Source organism: Gallus gallus, chromosome 5, assembly GCF_016699485.2.
Source record: "Gallus gallus isolate bGalGal1 chromosome 5, bGalGal1.mat.broiler.GRCg7b, whole genome shotgun sequence".
In the NCBI taxonomy this organism is placed as follows: domain Eukaryota; kingdom Metazoa; phylum Chordata; class Aves; order Galliformes; family Phasianidae; genus Gallus; species Gallus gallus.
Genome location: NC_052536.1, coordinates 27,206,042 through 27,229,751, shown reverse-complemented (window position 1 = coordinate 27,229,751; position 23,710 = coordinate 27,206,042). Strand labels below are relative to the sequence as shown.

Sequence of the window (23,710 nt, the reverse complement as noted above, 5' to 3'; positions counted from 1 at the left end):
GCATTTTCTAAGGAGTGCTTGCTAGAAAGCCTGCAGCTGACTGGGCCACAGGTAATGATGCTTTTTGCTATTCTCTATCTGTGGGCTGGCCCACTTAGCAATTTTAATGGCTGTTTTTGCTTTTTAGAAGTGCCTTGCCTGTGCACACCAGGAGGCGTCTAGCTTTCGTTCAGAAAACAACACCAGCTCTGTGCAATGCGCTGCAATGCAAACCTACATCCCTACCTCCCTAAAAGCAAGAGTGAGTGTTTAATCCATGTTGTGTTGTTCTTTCACCATGCTGGGTCTGGACTGGAGGTCCGTGGCTCTCAGCCCAGGCAGAAGGACCACAGCCTCACTGCGTACTTAGCTGTGAGGATGCATGAATTGTTGGTATGTGGATGAAGGACTCGGCACTGTGTGTGACCTTCATCCTTGGTTTGCTGAAACGAGTTCTGTAGCATTTCAGTGTTGTGCTTTAGGCAGTAAAAACTGCAGTGACTGAATGTCCAGTGTCCCATTATAGAGCAGCACTCTGGCTTTGCGTTGCATGCAGTGCCACTGCTATCACATGATTTTGGCTGGGACTACTTAAGTGATCCCTTCTGACTTCTCTATACCAGAAAAGAGCTGACACAATATTTGGCTGAAGAAATGCAGCTATTCCTGAAGTGACTTGGATGTTCTCACTGTGAGCTGGCAGTTGTAACAGATAAAGCTGGACAGAGGTGGCTGAAGTTGGATCTGATCACCTGCAGTCCAATGTGAACGCAAATTATTGCATCTCTTGAGCTGTTACAATTTTTTCAAGTGGTCAGGTGTTTGTTGCAGGCTTTTTCTGCTTGAAATGCAGTTGAATACCAGCCCTTTGTAAAATGAGTTAAAGTACTTCAACTTCAAAAAGACAGAATAGCAGATATCAATGAATTCAGGAAACTGGTGGGGGCAGGATCTCTGAATAGCTGTCCAAAAGGATAAAAGAGATCTGAGAACTGATATAAGGGCTGGTCCCAAAGTCCTAATAAGAAACTATCTTGCTGTACAGGAAATTGAGGGAACATAGAGACCAATAAAGGGCCTTCACCTGTGAAGAGCTTTAGCATCCTGAAACTTGAAAAGAAATAACACAGAACCTGAAACAAGAGCTTAAGGTCTGAATACAGCAATGGCATGAGAAGGCAAGCATAAGATCAGAAAGGCTGAAACCTAAAAATACCTTTAACTAGCACGTGATTCAAAAGAGGTGGAGGGAGAAAGTAAATTCTGTTATAGCATGGAAGGTGATGTGAGACAGTCACTTAAAGAGTGTTTTATTCACTTTGTTAAAAAAGAAAGAAAGAAAGAAAGTAATTATGACCCTATTCTTAGCAGAATTAATTTTATTAAGGAGAAAAGAGCATAACAGCACACCGGCCCCCGACTGATGAGGAGGAAGAACAAGGTAAGTGATACTTGGATCATTGAGGAGAATGTCAGTAGGACCTGGTGAAGCTCACTGTGGAAAATTCAAAGCACTGGCCCAATTTCGGAGCATTGTAGAATACATGTGAGCTCCCAGAGGACTTAAGGATGACAAGACAAGGTCACCTAACTAGAGATGAATTAAAACACGGAGTTACAGACCTGATATTTTAATGGTGTCTCTATGTGAAAACTTCTAAGAGTGAGGTGCTGAACAGTTATTCCCTAATCACCTAGATAGATGTGTAAGTTTGTGGTAAATGGCTGGAATGGATTTGTTGATGTTTTGCTGAGGACAAATTGTATCAAACCAATTTGATTCCATTCTTTGACAGGATAACTGGCCTCATCGCTTTGGGGTCAGTATTAGATGTGATATATCTTGACTTTGGTAAGGCTTCTGGCACTGTCCCAGAAGACGTTCTCATAAGCGAGCTGAGGAAATGCAATCTAGACTCACAATACATTGAGCTCAGTGTCAAAGTCAAGAGAGCTTCCTGGGGAAGTCTTTTGAGTGTCTGTCCAGGGTCCAGGTCTATTCAGTATTTTCAGCAGCAGCTTTAGGAATCTGCTTCGCTATACAGTGTCCTGGTGGCATCCAACTGCATGGGGCGGTGAGCACTTACAAAGGGTAGAATCAGAAAGCTTGATAAATTGGAGAAACCACCCAAGTCAAAGGGTGAGTTTCAGCAAAGGAGGATGCAGTGACCTGCCATAGGAATCCTGGGGTGAACGTACAAACAAAAGGTAAGCCAGTAGCAAATAATGCTTAGAAGCTGAAAGAGCAGACAGGCTTTCTAACATACAACGTTCTCTTATGAACAATAGTAATCAATGTTTTTCCATGCCACTGCGAGTAAAACAAGAAGGAAAAAAGTAATCAGGGCAAAAGAAAACCATTTAGGTTTGCTGTTATTTTCTATGCAAAATGCTACTGAAGGGAAGGAGGTGATAGAACCACTTTTGCTACATTTTTAAAAGCTTACTGAACAACCATGGGGGTGGTCTCTACAGCATGCCCTACTGAGGTGTCCTTGAGACCTGAGGGCCCCTTTTCAGCTTTAATGTCGATATTTTTTCCTACATCTTTTCTGTGCACCCAAGTTGTATGCACGTCATTCTCACAAGACACAATCAGTGTTCCCGTAATGCAAGCCTATTTTCTGAGACAGCAGAGAGATCATCCCAAAAATTTATTTATAACTTCACAACTTAGACCCTAAGAGAATACAATCTTGCTTGAAGGGTTTAGTTCTTTAATTCACCTAAATGTCATACTAAATTTAACTTTCTAGGCCTGTGTTATTTTTTATTGCATTCTTTAAACTGGGCCGATCTCTGAGTGCACCCCCAGCGATGACGAATTGGGTAGGTCATGATTTTTCCTTTAGCTACAGCTACCACTCAGCTCACCATGTAAGTGGCATTCACAATAGCACCGTGGGACATTGGTGCATCCTCAGATGTAGGTGATGAGCTCATCAGCATCATGTCATACCTGCAGGCTCCATGTCTAAGCTCAAGCCATGGTTTCTTGGAGGCACGTCTTGGTTTTCCTGAGGAAAACTAACCCAATCCAGCCACCTCTTGAGGCAAAGCATGGCCTCCTGGAGGACGGGAAGGGAGAGGGGTGTGTGTTTTGGGTAAAACTACTCAGGGCGTTAATATCGGTGAGTCATTTACTCATGGTTTTAATTATCTAGATATTATATTGTAAATAGCTCACTTAAATACTGAGAGGACCTTCGTCCCCACCCCCCTGTGGAGGCAGGTCACAAATAACACCACTATTAACAAGCAGGCTGCCTCTGGCACACACACACATTATGACAACAGTCATTAAAAACATTTTTTTTTCCCATACAATACTCCAGAGGTTATTCTTGGTGACAGTGCTTTTCAGCTTGTGGCCAGGGCTGAGCAACTGCTGCTCCCTTTCGTGTGGGCTTGTTCTTACAGCAAGGTCATGGCCATGACAATTCCCCAGCTGAATTCACCCAGAAATTTTGCCATGCCCACCCCCAAAGCAATGCCAGGTGAACAGTATGAGGATTACCTGCAGCTGTGCAACACCACACATTCAAAAAGTGACTGAGAATGGTCTGTCCAGAGAGGTGGTGGAGTCACTGTCCCTGGAGGTGATCAAGAAATGTGTATATGTGGCACTGAGGGGTGTGGTTAGTGGGCATGGTAGGGATGGGTTGATGGTTGGACTTGATGACTTCAGTGGTTTTTTTTCCAACCTTTATTATTCTATATTTTATCTCACCTATGTTGAGGTACTACAGCAGCCTTCAAAATGCCTTCCCAGAGCAAAGTGCTTTGCTGGGGAAGGCATGTGAGTTGGTGGCGTCATCCTACCACAGCAGTGGGCCCAGGCAACTGAAGCCCATGGTGGTGGCACATGCAGCTTGAATGTTGGCTTCTCCTTGCAGATGGTGCTGTGGGATGAGGCACTGTTGCTGCTTTGAGATGGAGAGTGGAGGAGTCCTCTGATACCAGGGACAAGTGGCTTATAAATAAGTCCAGCAGCCACAGCTGTGAGATCAGAGGAAACGTAAATCGCAGAATATTTTTGTCTTTAATTTGTGCTTGTCCAGAAAAGTTCTGATGACAGTAACACAGCAGTAACTACCAAAAAGGTAAGAAACTCCGAGCTAAGAGTTGCAAACGCTCTCCTCCCTGGTTTAAAAACTTTGCTCAACAGCCCTAATAGCCACTTGGTTCTTAACTGTGTATTGCAGCTGATTCCCAATGCCTGCAGTCTCCTCTCGTTCAGCCCAGCTTTCTCTGGGGGCAGCGTCCTTAGGTTCCAGACCCAATCCTCTGGGTGCTGGCCTGCCTCTGTGCAGCGATGGCAGTGAGCCAGGTGTGCAGGGGGCTCCAGCACCCTGCACCCCAAACCCAGTCACGGAAGCCAAAGGCAATGGCTTGGCCTTTTTTTGCAGCAGCAAAGAAAACGGAGCAGCAAAAGTTCCCCTCTGCAAAGCATCAAAGGTAGAGCTGCTGCTGGATCCTCCCAGCAAAACTGGATGCTGGTGGGGAGTGAAGCAGGCAAGGTGAGTGATGGTGTCCAAACACCTGCCCAGATGCAAGCACACAAACCAAAAATAAAACATAAAAGCCTCAGCAAAAACAAATCCCCAAGGCACCACATTTGCTTTTTTTTTTTTTTTAAGCTTGCATATTTTTTAATGAAGTAAAAAAGGAAAAATAAAATAAACACTCCTCTGAAGTTGTCAGCTTGGCACAGATCTCCGCAGTGCATCGAGGGCACCAAAGTCACCATGCAACTGGCAGTCACAGATGCTCGTCCCCCTGCACCCCCTCCCACAGAATGAGCCTAAGAAAGCTGCAGATGAAAAGCACATGACCGATACAGCACAAGCAACAGAATAACAGCACTGCAGCTTGTCACGCCCGGGTTTTAGCCAGGAATGGGTGAACTGATATGGTGAAAACAAGAACTCAATGGACTCGACGTGTCCAAATTAAAAACTGCAATGATAACATAATCCCCTTGCACCTTAAACACCCCGACACACGCACATCCAGACATCATTTGGGGGGCCTTCTTTCATTTTTCCTTCCACGTCACACATCTGTGCTCTGGGATCCCAGCCTGGGTGGCAGCAGAGGTGGTGCCCAACGCCGGCAGGAGCTGCTCAGTGGGTGGTGGCATGGCCAGAGACCAGAGAGACCCAACACATTTGGCAGGATCCCCATCTTTCTTGTGCCCTCCCCCAAAAGCCATGGCAGAGGGAGGAGAAGAGGCAGCAGACTGTCTTCCTTTTGGCTTCCACAAAGAGCACTCCACCTGCAAAGCTCCTGCAAGATGGATCCTCCTTCTCTGCCTCATGCTTACACACATTTATACAGCGAGATACTAGATAAACCTTTTGTAAGAAAATAAATATTTCATCTGTGTTTTAAGGACCACTGTCACGCTCATATCTTTACCTGCTATAATGATACACGTGTTCCATCCATAACAGCCCAGTTCCTGCTGCTTTGCCCTCACCTGCAGCCACCGTCTCCCTGTCCGGGGTCAGCAGGAAGCACTCCAGTATGCTGACAGCCCCCTGTGTCCGTGCTGTGCTGACTGCCTGGGTTTGGCTGATGCTAGCGAAGTCACGGATTTCCCTGTACAGCACCTGTTTCTTGATAGAAGAAATTATCTTCCTCTTGGAAACACTTTTAAAAAAGCAAGTTTTTTTTTAACAACGTCTTCCAGGTCTCTCAGTTAAGAAATGTGTTTATAGATAGAACTGTTTATATAGATATAGGTATAAGTTTTATTTAATTTTATTACCAACCCAACATTTCGATTTGCAGCCGTTGATGTAATTCATGACATTTGTTTTTGTTCTGTTTTTTTTGGTTTTTTTTTGTTTTTTTTCCTGAAAAAGAAATGCACTTCAGATGAAGAGGGTTTGCCTGTCTGCCTGTCTGCTCTCCTGGGATGGCACAGGACTGCGGGTGGGTGGCAGTTTGAAGCCCGGCCCTTTCCATGGAGCGTGAGGGGGGTGACGGGTGGGCAGGGACCCCTTCCTGTTCACCAACCTGCATGTTTAAACCTAACCTCAACCTCAAGCAGGACAACGCTGAGAGAGTTGTGAGAGACACAGGGAGGCTTCCTGCTCACTTCGATACACCAGAGCAGCGTGTTACCCACTGGGATTCACTCCCATGTCCAGTGAGGCCTACAGGACAGGGCTGTGCCACTGGCGCCATCTTGGGCAGCCCATGCCACCTCTCAGGCCCCTCAGTCCCTTGGCAGGCTGTGACTGTGCCCCTGTTCATTTTGCTACCTCTCGCCCATTAACATCATTTTCTCTTCCTGCAGTACCACAAGCTCGAAGTTAATTATACAAAGAGAAATACCATAGTCAAAATATACATGATACATATTATATTAGAGGGTTGGTTGGTTTTTGTTTTTCCTCCTTTTTTTTTTTTTTTCTTAGCCCAGGCAGGTGATTGAGATGCTACATGCTTCAGCCTTCGTCACTGAACTGGTGTGTGTGTGTGTGTACGTGTGTGTCTGTATTAAAAATATATCAGTCCTGTGATGCTCTTAAAAAAGAAAGAAATGGATGGAGGCGGGGGAGGAAACCTGTGAGAGTGAAAAAGTTCTTTGACAGTGTCAGAGTCTGTTGTGGCTTCAAAAAGTACACCTTCGATTCCAGCACTGACGGCAGCTTGAAGCTTTAGATTTTAAACTTCTAACATTTTTCTAAGTAGTAAAAAAATAAAATGAAATAAAAAAATCAAGCCGTGTGCCTCCCCCCCCCCCAAACTAAAAAGCAATAGGCAAAAGAAAAAAAATAACTCAAATTTCCTATCAGACTTCTGCAATTCCTAAAGAGAAAAAACAAGAAAGCATCTCCTTACAGCGGAGGGGTGCTCTGGAGCAGAGGAAACGAACCTGTGGGAGAGGTGGCCGTGGGAGATGGCTGAGACTTCTTAGTCACATCAACTGGGGTCAGTGGCTGGGTTCACTTCATTTTGTTCTTTTAAACACTTGCCATTGTTGCTTTCTTTTCTTTTGCATCATTTTTGGGGTGGTTTTTGTGGATTTCTTTTTCGCCCCGTGATAGATCTGCCCATCCCGGTACCCAGCCGTCAGGGCGGCGGGCTGACAGCCGTCCCTCCTGCTGAAACCGTGCATCCAGGGCCGGTGTCCGGTGAGGTAATGGAGGAGGGGGTCCCTCCCTCGGCGGCACCGTCTCTCCGCCGCCTAAAACCCCTTGATGTAGCAATAGGCCTCCAGGGTGGCAAAGAGGATGTACAGCAGCCACAGGCTGACAAAGAGCAACGTCGTGGCCAGTTTGCAACCCCGGGGACCGCCCAGCTCTCCCCCGAGGTGGGGCCGCCGACGGTAGAGGAGAACGCTGATGCAGATGAAGGCGAAGATGGTGAAGAGGGTGACAGAGAAGGCCAGGGTGCCGGCTGACACCTGGAACTCCTGCCCCTGTGACGCCCAGTAGATTGCTGCCACCGACCATGCCAGCCCAATGCCCAGGAAGACGTTGACGGCGTTGCTGCCTGTGACGTTGGTGATTGAGGCGTCGGCATACACGTCCTGGATGGCTGCAGCTTTGCTGGCGAAGGTGTCTGCGGGGGAAGGAGGGATCATCAGGGTCCAACAGGAGAAATGGGCAACCCTTCATGCTGGGGGATGAGGGAGGCTCAGGTGTGCTACCAGACAAGCTGGGACATAGACCCCAATCTCCTCCGGACCCCCCGTCCCCTCCCCACAGCCTCCCCACCTGGTACGGAGGTGCCGAAGGCTACAAACACAACGGCGGTCACCGAGTCCTTGAGGCCGATGGTGCAGCCGAAGTGGGAGGCGAGGTCACCGATGACAGCTGTGAGCATGCCAATGATGAGGATGGAAACAACGAAGCAGGCCCAGCCATTGCAGTACTCGGTGGGGGGCACGCAGGCAAACAGCACCTTCCAGAAGACAGTCAGGAAGTGCATCACGTAGTCGAAGCAGGATGGCAGGCGCTCTTCCCCAGACTCATCCTCATCTTCATCACCCGCTGCAAACAATGTGGAAGAAGAGGTCCAGCTCATATGAACAAGCATCCTCATGGCCACCCATCTTCTGCTGCACTTCTCCAGCATGGCCAGTGGGTACAAGACTGGGGGGGCTGCCTTGCTCCCCAGGCTGCTCCCTCCCCACACAAAGCAGCATGGAGATGTACCACGTTGGTGCCAGCCACCATGGGAACCAGCTGGTGGGACTTTGCAGCTGCCAGAGCCCTCAGTGGCAGTGGCGGGGCTCAGCGAAATGGAGGGACTCCTAGGACACCTCAGGACCACACATCTACCCTGTGTGGCTCCGGGACAGTGAGCAATACCCTTAGAGGCTGTCCTCTTCTCATCCCCAGCCACAGGCCATCATGGAGTACCTAGTTAGCCTGTGGAAATCATTGCTGAGAGACACCAGGAAATCACACAGCAGAAAGTTATAGAAATGAGTGCCACTGAGGGAAACTAGAGGGCTCTCTTGGTCCACCTGCTCCAAATCATGAGCTGATGGACAGTATGTTCTCAGCAAGAAGTGTCACACCTGTGTGAGGGTATAAGTAGCAGCAGCTGTGTGACCTCTTGGAGGGGGGGAGATTAACTCAGAGATTGGAAGCACTGCTGGTCTGGGTGTGAATACAAGACGATGAAAATAAACTGAAGAAAGTAGGTAGGGAACACAGGGCAGATAGCAAGGGAAGGAGAGAGACGGAAGAAGAAAGGAGGCGGCCTGGGAGAAAACACTGCTCCAAGGATGGAGGTACTGTTTCCAGTGAGGTCATTTCTGTTAGTTGCTAGAAAGAAGAAAAGCGAATATCCTGCATCTCTCTTTTCACTTCAGAAAAAGCCCTTCTGGCCAGTGGTGAGAGACCACCATACATATACTCAATAGCTGAACAGGTCTGACCAAGCAGGATCTGCCTCATAGGCCCAGACACATCTCATCCCTGGCTGCACATGCCCAGGAGATGCTGGTATGGGTTTGCTGATCTCCCCCTCACCTGCACTGACGGTGATGGCCTCCAAAAACTGGTCCCTCCAGGAATGTGTCCCTACAACCAAAGCTAGGTTTGTCTTCTTAATGAGCTTGTCCACAGTGCTCTGTTGTGGGAATAAAGATGCACAGCAATTAGACTCTTTGCTAGTAGGCAAAGCTGATCTTCCCTTCTGCCCCTTCCCAAACTGTGGAGGTGCCACAAACCAGGAGCTCCATGCTGGACCCACTCATAACTCCCAGCCTCAGTACAGCATGAGCTGTACTTCACCGGAGTCTGCTTGTTTGCCACTCCTTACTCCAAACAAAGCTCAGCTCCTTCTTTCTGTCAATCCTGCCTTGCATGAACAGTCTGCTCATGCCTCTTCTTGCATGCTGGCATCAGCTTCCAGCAGGACTCCCCTGTCTTCCTCTCTTCACCTCTGCCTACCAGCAGCTACATCTCTTTGCATTTCTTCAGGCTTCCCCTACCCTCTATTGTATCACACACTCTTCTTCCTCTTCTGGCAGCCCTCTCCCTGTACATGCAGTCACCCCCTGCCTCCTCAGCCCTGTCTTCCATGGCAGATCTTCACTGCCACACATCTTCCCCCTCCTGGAGGACCCCTGGGACAACCACTGACCTTGAACTCATAGGACTCCTCAATGATGACTTCTAGTTTGGGGTGTTCGCCAAGTATTGGTTTGCCCATCTCTGCAATCCTCTTGGCTTCCTCTTCTTCAACTGTCAGCTTCCTCTCGGCCACTTCTGCAAAAGCAAGACCAACACTGAGCTGCAGGCAGCAGTTGCCTCGCAGCTCCCTGCAGTAACACAGAGACCCAGGGCAGGGGTGGGGTGCTGGGCCATGGGAATAAAGGATCAAGATTTCTGCCTATCTGTTGGTCACTGAGAGCATATAAAGCATGGCTATCTTTAAAAAAAAAAAAAAAAAAACAAATTTCTTCAGCCTGCATTGGTGCTCTTGGATGATATATGCTGAGTTGTGGGAGCTTGGCAGAACCTGGGGAGGTACCACAAAGGAACACCATCCCATTCTGGACAAGTAGTGGGTCAGGTATTAAGGCTTCCTGTTGAGTTTACAGACACCCCAGGTAATGCCTCAGATGTGACTAATCCCATATGGACTCCAGCAGATCTCTTACTCCTCACCAAAATCGCACAGAAGTGATAAACTCCCAGTGGAGTCCAATTGTAAACTCTGCCTTCTCTTCATCAGCCCTGCTAGACTGACTGCAAAGACTGTAAGCCTTGTGAGACTGCAGGGTTTATAAGACGTATGAGAACTCCTACGTCAAGTGGTATTCCTATAGCCCATCACAGAAGCACAAACAACTACATCCATCACTTGAAATCAATGAAGTACATCAAAACCATCACTGCCTAGCTCCAACACATGTCCTGTGGATTTGGGAATCCCCAGAAGTTTACACTTACTGACAGAGACAGAAGAGCAGAGCAGCTGGAGCAATGCAGGGTGGCAGAGGGATAGAGGACGATGGCAGGCAAAGGCCAAGTGGCCCCAGAGGGGATACCTGGAAAAACCTTCTGTCGTATGCTACATTTGGAGGCAAGATTCAAGCTACTTATATTCACATGAGCAAGGAGTTTGCAAAACCTTAATCTCTTTCTCCAAGACAGAGACCTAGAAAATCCAGTCTCTGCCTTTACCCAGAAGCGTATGAGGATGACAAGCTGTATCTAACATCAAAGATCTCAAAGATCCAAGTGCTTACACATCAGCTGCTGTTCCACATGTGTGGCTCACCCTCCACGATTAAAAGCTCACAGGTGGAAGTACCCACAGCTCTGTGGGGGCCCAACATGGCAGATGGTGCTGGTGTGTGCCCACAGCAGGGAGCTGAGAATGAAGCACAACAGCTAGCCATCCCAGCAGGGCTGCACAGCCCAGAGCCGGTGACAATATGGCTCACTACAACCTTCCCTGGGAAGTAACACCATCAGAACAGCCATGGGCTGCATCTGGCAGCACCAGGCTCTTGCCCACCAGCTGCCGTCACACAGCAGAGAAAGAAAGCAAGCGTCTCAAATCAGAGCTGCCTGGAAAGCTGGGAATCTTGGACCAAATTTCCCCAGCTTAACAACTACAGGAGAAGTGCTAAAAAAAACCAAAACATCTCAGACCCTGCTTTAACTGATTTGACAAAAGCTTTTCATGTGGTAAGACAACAGAGCCTTATGCAAACCTTAGCCATCTTCAGACAGGTCCCTAAGTGCATGAACATGCTCTCCTCCCAGCGGGGAGCAGCATCCAACACAGACTTTTCTCAGCCCCTGCCTCCTTGCTCATGCTGTTTGATGTGCCTGTGCCAGGCAGGGAGGTGTAAGAGCTGCAGTAGCACTCTGAGGAGTGGGCCAATCCAGGGCTGCATAGAGCTCTGTGCCCAGGACCTCTGGCAGGACCTCTGGCTGCTGGCAGGTGGCAGTGGGATGTGCAGTACTGCGAAGTGTCAACAGAAGTGGCACCTTCATGCCTGAAGCCTTGCCAGGTGATGGCCAGAGCAGAAGAGCTGCAGCCTGCTGACAGCATGTCCCAAGACCTGAGTAAGGGAGGTCCAGCTGCCCCCACACGGCTCCTCTGCAGTGAACACAGTGAACTGGGGCACTGAGAAGAAACACGGTCACCCAATAAGCCATGTCAAGGGCGTTCACTGCTGGCAGGTGGTTGAATACCACTCCCATGCTAAACCCCTCGGATATGAGCTGCAAGTAGGTGTCAACTCATAGGCAGCATGTCTGATAGGGTATCTCACAGAAGCATTCACAGAGGAAGCTTACTTCAGCTGCAAAAAGGAGGCGATTCCTGCATGACTCACAAATCATAGAATCACCAATTACAAGGTTGGAAAAGACTTTCAAGATCACCCAGTTCAACCATCTCCCTATCACCAGCATTTCCCACTAAACCATGTCCCTCAGCGCGTCTAAACGTTCCTCGAACACCTCCAGGGTGTGACTCCACCCCCTCCCTGGGCAGCCCGTTCCAGCGCCTGACCACTCTTTCGGAGACAAAATATTTCCTAACATCCAACCAGAATCTCCCCTGGCACAACTTGAGGCCATTCCCTGTAGTCCCATCACTAGTTATACGAAAGAAGAGGCTGACCCCCAGCTCACTACAACCTCCCTTCAGGTAGTTATAGAGAGCAATAAGGTCTCCCCTGAGCCTCCTCTTCTCCAGACTGAACAATCTCAGCTCCTTCAGCCTCTCCTCATAAGGCCTGTGCTCCACACTCCTCACCAGCTTCATTGCCCTGCTCTGGACACACCCCAGGGCTACAAAAAGCAGAAATATTTCCAGAATACTTCCAAATAAGCAACAGGAAAGAGAACCTCTTACACAAAGTGAGGAAACCTAACAAACTTCAAAGGTGAATTTGAAAATGTTAAACCTGAGTTTTCATCCTAACTCAAGAAACAACCTGAACTGAGCTTGCTGGTTCTGTCTGTTCCCATGGGATGCTGAGTGGAGCCCCACGAGTAGAGGCCCAGCAGCTGAGCTGGATGGGAGAGACAGACTTTTAATTCGGAAGGTCAAGCCTGACAAGGTGAACACTGCCAAATTGCAGCTTAATTATTAACTAGCCTGATTTCTGTTTGTATCAGCATCTGCACCTACTCTTCAATGCGGATTGCACCCTGGACTCCCAGCTGTCAACCCCAATTAAGCCTGATAAGGTCTGGATATGCCTGGCAAGAACAGGAGCTCACCAAGGCCTCCAGGACAACCGTCACCTCCTCCCCAGGAAGATGAAGGTGGGGACAGAGCAGTCCCCGAAACCCTGCTTGCCCTGCGATGTAGGTCTGCGACCACCAGGGGATAACAGCCCATCTGGGCTACGGGAGATGTGCAGACTGCTCAGGCTACACAAGCAGACTCTTATGCACCAGGTACTGCAAGAGGGCATCAGCTCCTCGTGCCAAGTTGCTTGTGGGCTGTTACAGGCAAGGGAGACCTGGCAGTCTGCAAGAGCAAAGGCTGGGTGGGAGCTCCTCCTGTTTTTTTTCCCCTAGGAAAGGGGAAAGGAGAGCAGCATTCCCACAGCATGCACTGCACATGAATGCTTGCTTGCTCAAATCCCTTCAGACCATTGGGAACAAGTGGGAATTGGACAATGTCTGGGTACATTGTAAATCAGTTAGATAAAGTCCACTGCCAGCTTTGTGCTGAAACAGGCAATGGCGAGGCCCAGAAACACTGCTGGAGAGGTAGATGCCTATCACCTAGGAAATGCTGCAAGACTACCAAACGGCCACGGGCCGGTCTCCATTCCCTGTCACTTTCTGAATAAATTGGATTAAAACCAGTAATGCATTAATGAAAGACTGCTACAGAGGCCATTTCACACCCCTCGAGCTATCTCATATCCATCCATTTCTAGAGTGGGCACAGATCCGCATGAAGGTCACCCCTTCTGGGGACTGTGCTGCTAGGAAGAAATTAAAGCGACAATTAAAGTGGGATTTTTGTTGCGGCTCAATAAAATATAATCCCAGCTACACAAAGTAAACACGGCGCGTGAATGAGCTCCTCTCTCCAGAGGACTGTCAATCTATCAGTCACAACTTGGGAAGGCTGCTGGCTAAGAGATGTACTGGCAGTGGAGGCTGGCATATTGATATGCCATTTAAAGAAACACATGCACACACACGCACGCACAGCCTGTGCCACTATCTAAAACGGGAGGAGTCTGCTTACTTAGCTCTGAAAGCTATTTTTGAGGCGTGATGCATCCAACGTGCATGCTCTAGTGTCCTTAATGCTAACTGCAAAACTGTGCATCCATGAGAGAAGGGCTAACACACAGCCAATGCACCAATTCTATAGTTGGACTCGATACTCCTTATGGGGACCCAAGGATCCAACTTGGGCTATTCTGTGATTCTATGAGTTCCCTGCTGCTCTGCTCTCAGGCCCTTGCTGGTGGCCCTGCTCCCCAGCCTTCCCACTACAAAGTGGGCAGCAGCCATGCAGCTCACATGCAGAATGCGGGCCCATATGAACTTCAATGCACAAAGAAACAATTTTAGAACTATTATTTCTTTGATCTGGATGAATATGTGGAAGTGAGGGTAGATAAGTAGCTAACACTTGGTAATTCCTCATACCTTTAAGAATCCAAACATTCTAAGCTTGCAAGTCTGCCTTGGAGTTTGGTGAATACAAATAGCACAGCAGAACCTGAGCCAAAGGCCCAGCCCAGCACTGCTGCCTCGTGTGTAACTCACAGCCCTGCTTTCCCAGGGATATGTCTACAGGGGTTGGCACAATCAGGCTCTCCAACGTTCTCCAACTAAGGGCCACTTGGCCACAAAATGTGTTTGCACTTGGGCTCATCTCCCCACCTGTGTTACATCCAGGCTCTGGGGACTTCTGCAAAAAGATGGCAAGTGGGGGCTGTGCCATGCAAGGGCAGGGGAATGTGGGAGATGGTCTGCGAGGGAAAGGACTGGAAGATTCCCCCAAAACGCACAACAAAGCCATTTTTACAACCATTCCTGCACTTCTGTGTAACCTAAATCTAACATGACATGGACTAAATGAGAACATCACTTCTCTCCCTACTTATTAGCCATGATGGCTGCTGAGTGACATTCCAGCAATATACTCCAGGAGCAGAGCTGAGTGCTGCCAGACCAGAACCTGGCCAAGTACTCACTGTGTGCCCCAGGGGCATGGGGCATCCCAGCACAGGGAACAGCAGGAGGCTGCGCCCCACAGAGGTCCCCATCATGTACAGCTATCTCTGTTAGCTGGAGAACAGCTTCTCGGAGCTGGTGACCACAGTATCCGCTAACAGCTGCCAAAAGCAATCAAGCTGGATTGCAACAGAGGGAGAAAGTTATATTATTTTAACACAGATTATTTGGTTCCCAAGGTTCTGATCAAATTAGGCCGCTACTGAATTAAAGCAATGAGATTACTGGGAAGGAGGCTGTGCTCAACTTATTCCTAGTCGTCCTGGAGTTGAAAAAGTAACAAAGGAAGCCATCCAAACTACTCAGAGGAGTTTTCCATAAACACCCTAAGCTGATACTTGGGGAGCTGGGGATTTCTGCCTGCCACTAGCAATTTCCTAATTAGCCCCATCTCCTGTGGGCTCAGGTCATCCCTGCACAGCACATTTGGCATCCTCCTAAAAACTGCAGAGACAGATGCTTTCATGGCAGAGATACTCTCAGTTTGCAGCACAGCTCAGGTGTTATGAATAAATGCGATCAGCGCTTTGAATTTACCTGCAGCAAAATCTACTAAAACCCATGGCCTTTAGTACGGTCAAAGGAGCACAGAGCTCTTCCTCAGGGTTCTGAAACCTGCAAACAGCCCCCGCCCCATTACTGCAGCCACTGCAGGACTCACAGCTTCTACATATGGGGCTGTCGGTTTTCAACTTGGCATGCCAACCTGCCAGCTTTTCCCTTCACCCTGCTCACCTGGCCTTGAGCTTTTGATAAATGTTTCTTTAGTGCAAATTGAACTGTAATCATACCTGGGATTGAAGGAGTGAGAAAAATACAGGAGGCATAAATCACCACTGTGGTGTGATCAAGCTAGACCAGCATAATGGGGATTTCAGGCAATGACGTTGGATTCAGTGCTAATAAAGGTAAATGCTGCTATGGGGAGGTGAGGAGCGAGAGACCACCATATCCCAGCAGTACTGCTGGCACTGAGTGGCCTCCAGCATGACAGTGGGGACACCCCACGTGCCTGTCTTGGCTGAGGGGTTCTGTGACTGCAGGAAAACTGGGATGCACGAGGAGGAGCAAAGCCCCCAAGCTGTCTGAGGAGGGGGGCAGAGTTGGGGTCAAAGCTGCAGGCCCTGGTTGGGCCATTTGTTGAAACTGCAGGGAAATTTCTGGAATGGGGAGGAAGGCTTTCAGGCATCAGTCACTGTTATGGTCTCAACACACAGCTCTGACCCAGCCCCTGCTGGATGGGAGCACCTGGAGCTGGGGTGGTGCCTCGCTCCTGAGCACAGCAAATGCAGACAGAGAGGGCTGACTAAAGAGGACAAAAACAAGCAGAGCAGGATGAGGAAAGGAGAAAAAGCAGTCTTACCTTGGGTGAGCAGCAGAGCTGTGGGGAGAGAAGAACGACAAGAGACAGACAGAGAGAAAGAAGAAAACAGGGAGAAAGTTAATGTCGCACTGGGGAAAGCAGGAGAAGCTGTTTAGCAAGAAGACAACGTTCAGTGAGCAATGGCCATGGCCCAATGCGATGTGTGAGCTGCTCAGGGCTACATGCCAGGCAGAGGCTAGGGACATGGCAGCAACATGGAGGTGATGCTGGCGAGCACCGCATCAGGGCTCCAAAAAATCACCCCCCCAAGCAAAGGCAGAGGAATGGGATGCAGGTGGGGAAGGGAAGGGAAAGGAGCAGGGGACAGCCACGCTTGCCATCGGGGCCTGGCATGACCCAAGCTGCAGCTCAGCGAGAGCTTCGCCAGGGGAGGTCTGGATACAATGGGGGAACCCCTAGAAAGCCACAGTCTACGCCAAGCTTTCAAAGTAACCATAGTGAAGCCTGTAAGAGAGATCACACAGCAAAATATACCAAACCCTCTCCAAAAGAAGCGAGCACTGTGCCTTAGCTGTGACTTCTGCTTGTCCTTCAAGCAGCAAGCTGGTCTCCAGAGACTTGGTTGCATGCTATGACGGTACTGTAATTACTAACACTTATTATCACACACTTTGAGTCTCAGAAGCTTAAAACTCTGTACAAAGACTGAGTCAGTATTAACATCCCCATTTGACAGATGGTGAAACCAGCAAAGAGAGGCTAAAGGGAACATTTTGCAAACTCAGAAGTGGGCAGGAGTCCAAAAGCGCTAATTTACCCAGGCTTGCCAGCTCAGGCCTCAGAGAAGCAGGCACCTTTGCACAGAGGTACCTAATTTTATCTATGCGGGTTTGAAAGTGATTTCCTAAGCAATTTGTCAAAGGTTGCATAGCCAGGGGAGCGTTGCTGTGTCCTGGCTCACCTGCGTGCCATCAGAAACCCTGCCCCGAAGGCTGCAAAGAGGCATCGACCGTACAAGACCAGCCCCACTGCCCGACACCATCAATGGCCCTGGTCATCACCCCTGAGACCTTGTAGCTCTGTCCTGGCTCCATACTATGGCCTCCCTCCTCTTCCACGGTCTACCGATCCTCCAGACAATGGGAGGAAATTTAATTTTCCTTTTGCAATTATAAGTATTAATACAAAGGGGCGCTCAGTGTTCAAATTTAATGTAATGAAGTATTACTGGGCCCCCGAGCTACCGTGCTGATTAAAAAAAATAATAATAAATCATTGGTTCCTCATGTTTTTTAAAAATGTGATCCTGGCGCTCTGGGATTTGAGTTTATTTTTTTCCCATTTGCTTTTGAGCCTGCAAAAGAAGTATTTTTCTCCCTTTCACTTATGATATGATACATGAATATTTGAAGAAGCCTATAAAGCTATGAATGAAACATTAAGAATACAGCAAGCAGAAAGCCAAGGGATTATTTTATCTGTATATTTCTGAGTGAATGTTGTGCATGCAAGCAAGAAAATGATTTCACGGGCTAAAGCTTCCTTCCCGCACATGCAACTGCTAATGTGCCCTCAGTCCTGACCTGTACAGCTTGCTGACAGTCCGTCTGGGGATGCCGCACCTATACCAGCCTCCCGCAACCCCTGTGCTGTTCCTGCACCTCTTCTCCTCCCCTGCTCTTCTGTCCCTCCCCAAGCCCAAGCCAGACCACCTCAGCACTGCTGTCAGCCTGTCAGGTAGCCTCAGAGGCCTGGCAAGCACCTCCTTACAGGCAGCTGCTAAAATTAGCTCAGCAGCCAAATCCAAAGTCTTGAGAATCCTTTGCCTAAACCTTGCACAGCAGGCGTGCGGACAAATACCTGTGCCTGCAGACAAGGCCATGGACACTAATACTGCCTTCCCCTGGGCTCTCAGGAGACTCAACGCCTTGATTTCCATAGGGAAAGAGCATAGTGGCACATACTGAAAGAAACAAGCATGGGGGAGTGGTGCACAGATAAAACCACACAAGTTCAGGTGTCTTCTGAACAATAAAATACCTTTTTCTGCTCTTTCTCTGTCACAGGAAGGGTTCACTGCACTGCATGCTTTATTTTGGTCTTATTGCTCATTTACATAAATCTTCTCTAATCAATGTACCTAAAGATTCCAGAAAGCTGCTACGTAGCTAAAAGGATCCGCATAGGTGGTTGCTTACAGAGCAAATGGAAATGAGGTAGGCTGAGGATTTGGAGGGGACCCTATGTACAGCAGAGGCACCAAGAGGAAAGGTGAGTACAAACCATCATAGAATCATTTGAGTTGGAAGGGACCCTTACAGGTCATCTAGCCCAACACCCCTGCAGTGAACAGGGACACCCACAGCTAGGTCAGGGTGCTCAAAGCCCCATCCAGCCTGACCTTGAGCGTCTCCAGGGATGGGGCATCCACCACCTCTCTGGGCAATCTGTGCCTGTGTCTCACCACCCTTACTGTAAACAGCTCTGCAAACTTGCTGAGGATGCACTCAGTTCCACTGCTGACATCACTGATAAAGATAAAGAGCATGGCCTGGATCCTAGGGACACACAAAGGAAACACCACGCCACAAGCTACCTGCCCACTAGCCCAAAGCAGTGCTCACTGCACTGCCCATGGGCTCTGGCTCTAGCTTGCACTGAAGTGAGTGAACTGCTTTCCTAAAGGACTGTGAAGAGCTATGAACATGTATTTTTCATTAGATAAACAAGGCAGAGATTTTGAAGCTTTAGCCTTAATCCTGTTATTATTGAAGTTAATGGCAAAGGCTCCAAGAAACAGACCCTGATCCATTCTGTCCATCAAGAGAATCAGCAGCATTCAGCTTAATCACAGAACTGCAACAAATTATTAAACCTTTGGGGGAAAAGGCAGCAGCAATCTAACATTTATTTGATATTCCCATTAGCAGCTAATGGAAGAAAGAGTTTTTCAGAACCTGCCCACACCACAGAAAGCTGCTACACAAATCCTCCCATATCGATGTGGCTCATCTGTCCAGGCACAGACCTTTATACCCAGTTGTGCCATCATCAACATTTTGAAACAGATAACTTGTTTGGATCTACCCAAGCTAGGAACCCATCTTTCTTTGCAGTTTAATGCTCACTCTGACTTCCAGCCACATCTGCCCCCTGAGCAACGAAGCTTTCCTGTACAGGGAAGTGACAGAGATGTCTTAGGACATCCATCCACACCACTTCACACTGTGCTGGAAAGGCTGAAGGGGAGTTCAGACAAAATCTTCCCAAGCCAGCTACTTATTTAACAGTGCTCACCAGCCACCTGTGCTCCCACTTCCAATGAAGGCACATCTCATAGTCACACCATGGTTTCTGAAGCAAAATCTTGCATGAAGGGTGTCGGTCCCCTTTACAAAGTATAATGCTGTAGAATCAGCACTCCATCCCTGGGGTCAAATCTTCTGCCACTGTGCCTCTAGTTGGATTCTCATGAGCAGATTCCCAATCACTCTCATGAAACAATTTTCCAGAAGTTATTTTCACCATTATCCGTTATCAAGTGAAATCTTCCCAAGTAGCCATTTGGGCTTTATCAACCCTAAGGTTAACCACAATTTAGGCGGAAGACTGATTACTTCCAGGAAAAGCAAAGCAAGTTTGGCTCCCACAGTCCAGGGCTATGGACAAACTGTGAAAGCTGACGTGTGAAGAAAGTGAAAACAGGCTGGATTTCTCTGACATCCTGCAGGGCTGGCAGTAGTAGAAACCTAGCTCTGAGCTGAGCAGTGACACAATACCAGAGCTGCCATGGGAGTAACAGCAAACCAAAATATTGCATCTTGTCATAAAGCAAAGAACTCATTTCACAGAAGGAACACTTTCAAAAGGTGCTGAGATGGCCAGAAAGGTGGCTGAGGGCACAGGGAGGCTTCAGAGCCCTGCTGTGCTCGGTGCAGAGGGATTTGGTTTATGTGACTGCAAACGCAGAGGAAAGGTGAAACAAGTCAGATCCAGAGATTAAGTTCTTGGAAATGGGAAGACAAAAAAGAAAGAATCTGGAAATGTGGGAGATGGACAGGAGGACAAAGAAAAACTATGCTCACTCTTTGCCTTTAGCCTCTTCACCAAGCAGAGAATGGGATTCTCTCTTCAATGTCTTTGTATTTATTCATGTCAATAAAACCAGCTTACAGTATGTACCATCTTCACAAGCCCTCCTTGCATCTGACATGCCATTATGGAGTCAGTGTCAGTCTTCATCATGGAATGGGCTGGCAAAATACCCATTGCAGATCTATCTGATCTCTGAATTACTTGAATACATTAACAAAAAAGCTGTTAACACCAACTTGCTCAGTGTAATTTGTTTGGATGACCAGAAAGTCTTTGAGAGACTGTAGCTGCAGAAGGCAGCTGATGAAAAAGAAGAAGTGAGCTGCCAGAGAGGGTTTGGTACTGCACACATAACACTTATATAAAAGAAGAGCACAGAATGGAGTATGCAGTCAGCAACTCTTATGGCACAGTTTAACAGCAGCATGTCTGCAGGCTCGGAGCAGGTGTGGTACTCACACGACACAGCCCTACTGCAGGCACTAGAGGGATGGAGAAGCTGCCTCTGCACAGCTGGGCAGCAGGCTGCTTCCCAGCATGGCTGGCAGCCAGCCGAGCCATGCAACACAATCTTGCTCCCAAGGGGGCCAAAAGAGATGTTTTGAAGACACCATGAAGGGCAGTCTGAAAACATGAAATGCTCCTACAGCACTCTAGGCGCAGGCACAATGTGACAGAACCAAGTGAGGAGTAATAACAAAACGAGGCCACGCAGTCAAGAAAGCCACATCTTTTGCAGCGCTAGAAAGAAGTGTGAGTAGCCGAAACCCAGGGAGACTCTTCGTCAAAAGCAACCCAGCCTGAACCTCCCAGGAGAGCCGGGAGCCGCACTTTGCTCTTGCCTTGTGAGTCGCATGGGGCCCATCCGTCACCGCATTGAAAACAAGTCCCAGCTACATGGCAGTGTGTGAAGACTTTTTTCCCAGTTCGTAGTTGCATCCTTCCAGCTTTGTACAGGCTTCTTTGCACAGAAGTGGCTGCTGTGGCCTTGCTTTGGGCATCCTTCAAGGTAGAAGCAATGTGATGCAGTACAGCAATATGGGCACATGCCTTCACGAGTGCTGAGAGCCCATGCCCTGAGCTGCCTTCTCAGCTGGGAGCCATCCATGATGCCGCTGGTGATGGCAGTGGCTGGCTGTCCCTCCCAATGCTGCTGAGCTCCTCATTCTATCATCCCAGGCTCCAGGTAAGCTCACTGGAGAGGCTGTGCTGTGCAGCTCTACAGAGCTCAGGATCCTTCCAGATGCCCTAGAATCAGTGTAGCAACTGTGCCACCTTGTGCCAGGAACACTTACAGATGTGTTTTAATCTGGCTCCTCCTAGATTTTACTAACACACAGCTCTTGCTCTGACTTTTCTCTGTGAGGCCAACCAGGGCTCCATGTCTCCTCCTCTTCGTGGTCCAGCACTTCCTTCTAGTAGGCAGAGTCCAGCTGAGGCTGCACCCTCACCTCAGGTGGCAGTGGCTGCCTCGTGCAGGCTGTGTGGTGAAGAACAAGTAGCCCGACCATTCTCTCTGCCTGTGACAGATCCGGCAATCCCACTGACTACCACTGATGCTAGTGTAAATGAGACATGTACAGTACAGCAAACTAGCATCACTGTCCTCCTAACCATGAGAATGGTAGCGAAGGCAGGAAAAAGAAACAAAGGATTTAACAAAAGCCAGCCCTACCCTATCTAGATTCTGTAGCTCACTGCTTTCGAAAAGGATCCAGGGCTCACAGAGGGCAAACAACTGAGCAGGAACTTCATTGAGATGCTCCTACATGTGCAGGAGGGAGCCAAAAGCAGTGATTTTCCTCCTGTACCTGGTGACATGGAGGTGTGAGCCCTGGAGGTCTTCTAGGGCTCAAGAAAACATTTTGCAGTCCTAGATTCAAAGACTGAATCTCCTTAAGATTCCAAGAAGAAATTTAAGTGTAATATAGATATAGTGAGCACCTACCCAGAAGATGTAGCACGCTACGTAGATCTTAAATCTGATGGAGGAAAGCAGGAAAATAACTAGTGGCTACAAGCTGAAGCCAGGCAACTTCTAGGTAGATGCCATGCCCAAATCTTTATGCTGGAAGGCAGTGAACATACCCCTATGAGACATGGCAGGCTTATCACTGCTTCAGATTAAGAGTGAATGCTCACTAAAGCTGGATTTTGGTGAAACCTGAGGGGCTGAGCTCAGCATGCAGAGAAACCTGAAGTCCATCGCCACCCAAGGGAGGCATGGGATGGTCTAATGGCACTAAACTTCTAATGGTTTTAGGGTTTACATTTTACAAATCCACAGGCACTATATGCCATTGTCATACTAATGCAAGCTGTGTCTGTTCTAAACGTCCTGGAGAACCATGCTGGAGAGCTCAGACTAAGGGATAGTTCCTGTATTTATGAGGTAAGAAACAGGAGATGTTTCAACAGGGGAAAGCTGTGTGATTCACAGGAAATTGCCAGATGTTTCTATCACCAGCAGCAATACAAGGAATCAGAAATAAGCCCACAGGCATACACATCTGGTTTCATTTCATTTCAGACTCCAAAAGGTGAATTAGGATTCCTTTTTGTACAGTGCTTCTCTGTTTAAAGATCGGCTCTCCCAGGCCACCCCAAAGCTGGTGACACCAATGGCAAGACTTGTTCAATGAGAAAGAAGTCAAACACATATACAAGGACAAAGATACATGCAGGCAAGGCATGACAGAAACTCCGGGTTTATACCCACTACAATCCTGATCTGCTAGGAGATCCCAGGTCTCACTGTACCAATGCCCAAGTTGGACATTAACAGAGTTCCACACTCTGTGCATAATAGGCTGGGGTTGTCTGAGACACATTAAGGTGCTTTTCAGATGAAAGACATGGAGAACCATTTTGCAAAATAAACACAGAACAGGATACCTCATACCTTCCCTCTTCTGTGGGCTTTTCACCACGTCTCATAGGGACCCAAGAGCACCAAGGCAATGCCACTGGCAGGCAACAACAGAGGGAAGGACAGGGGGGTGTACAGGACGAGCCGAAGAGGCAGCCATGCACTATGCCCGTCCCTTGTCTCTCACATTCCCCAAGGTCCTGGCAAAGGAGCAGGAGAGGGGAGAACAGCAGAGGTGTGCTCAGAACAAAAACAGACCAAGACAAAGAAATCCCGTCAAAATAGTACAGCCTCTGAGGCTTGAGCATTGCACAAAAGGAGGATCGGAAGTAAGCTGGGCGCTGAAAGGAGAGGTGACACCGGGACAGGGTGATAGCGAGGATACGGAAGGGCAGAGAGTCAAAGTCCATCCATCCACATGAGGAGGAGAAAAGGACGGAGGGGAAGGAGGAGAGAGAGGGTTATATTTTCTGGATTTGGGGTTTGGAGACTTGATTCTATTTGTTTTGGGTTGTTTTTCATAAAGGATCTCACACCTGATATTCCTCGTTCCATCCATTTCGGCTCACCAAGGGCAATGAAGAAATTCTCCTGCCTTTCGTACTCCTCCTCATCTACTATCTTAACCCTTACGGTCTTCCTGTAGGGACAACAAGAGAGACAACCGTGTACAGTGGGTCGGTGGGCTGCAGGCAACGCAGCGGCGGCAGCAGAGCAGGCTCCTGGCGTGCA

The 23,710-nt window shown here is 48.4% G+C and overlaps 1 protein-coding gene across 4 annotated transcripts in view; it reads right to left on the bottom strand.

Annotated features, from left to right (window-relative positions):
• Positions 1-4,601: 4,601 nt before the first annotated feature.
• The window catches only part of SLC8A3 (solute carrier family 8 member A3), an 87,337-nt gene continuing 68,228 nt past the window's right edge, over positions 4,602-23,710 (bottom strand). Inside the window, exons 2-7 of one of the 4 annotated variants that reach the window (XM_040700649.2) lie at positions 23,515-23,618; positions 16,054-16,071; positions 9,595-9,719; positions 8,979-9,078; positions 7,713-7,988; positions 4,602-7,557 (exon numbers count right to left, since the gene is read on the bottom strand). In XM_040700649.2, the coding sequence (XP_040556583.1) occupies positions 7,181-7,557; positions 7,713-7,988; positions 8,979-9,078; positions 9,595-9,719; positions 16,054-16,071; positions 23,515-23,618 (1,000 nt within the window). In that variant the 3' untranslated portion in view covers positions 4,602-7,180. The remainder of the gene's footprint in view (positions 7,558-7,712; positions 7,989-8,978; positions 9,079-9,594; positions 9,720-16,053; positions 16,072-23,514; positions 23,619-23,710) is intronic. The other 3 variants (NM_001293097.3, XM_040700651.2, XM_040700650.2) reach the window with 3 other exon arrangements.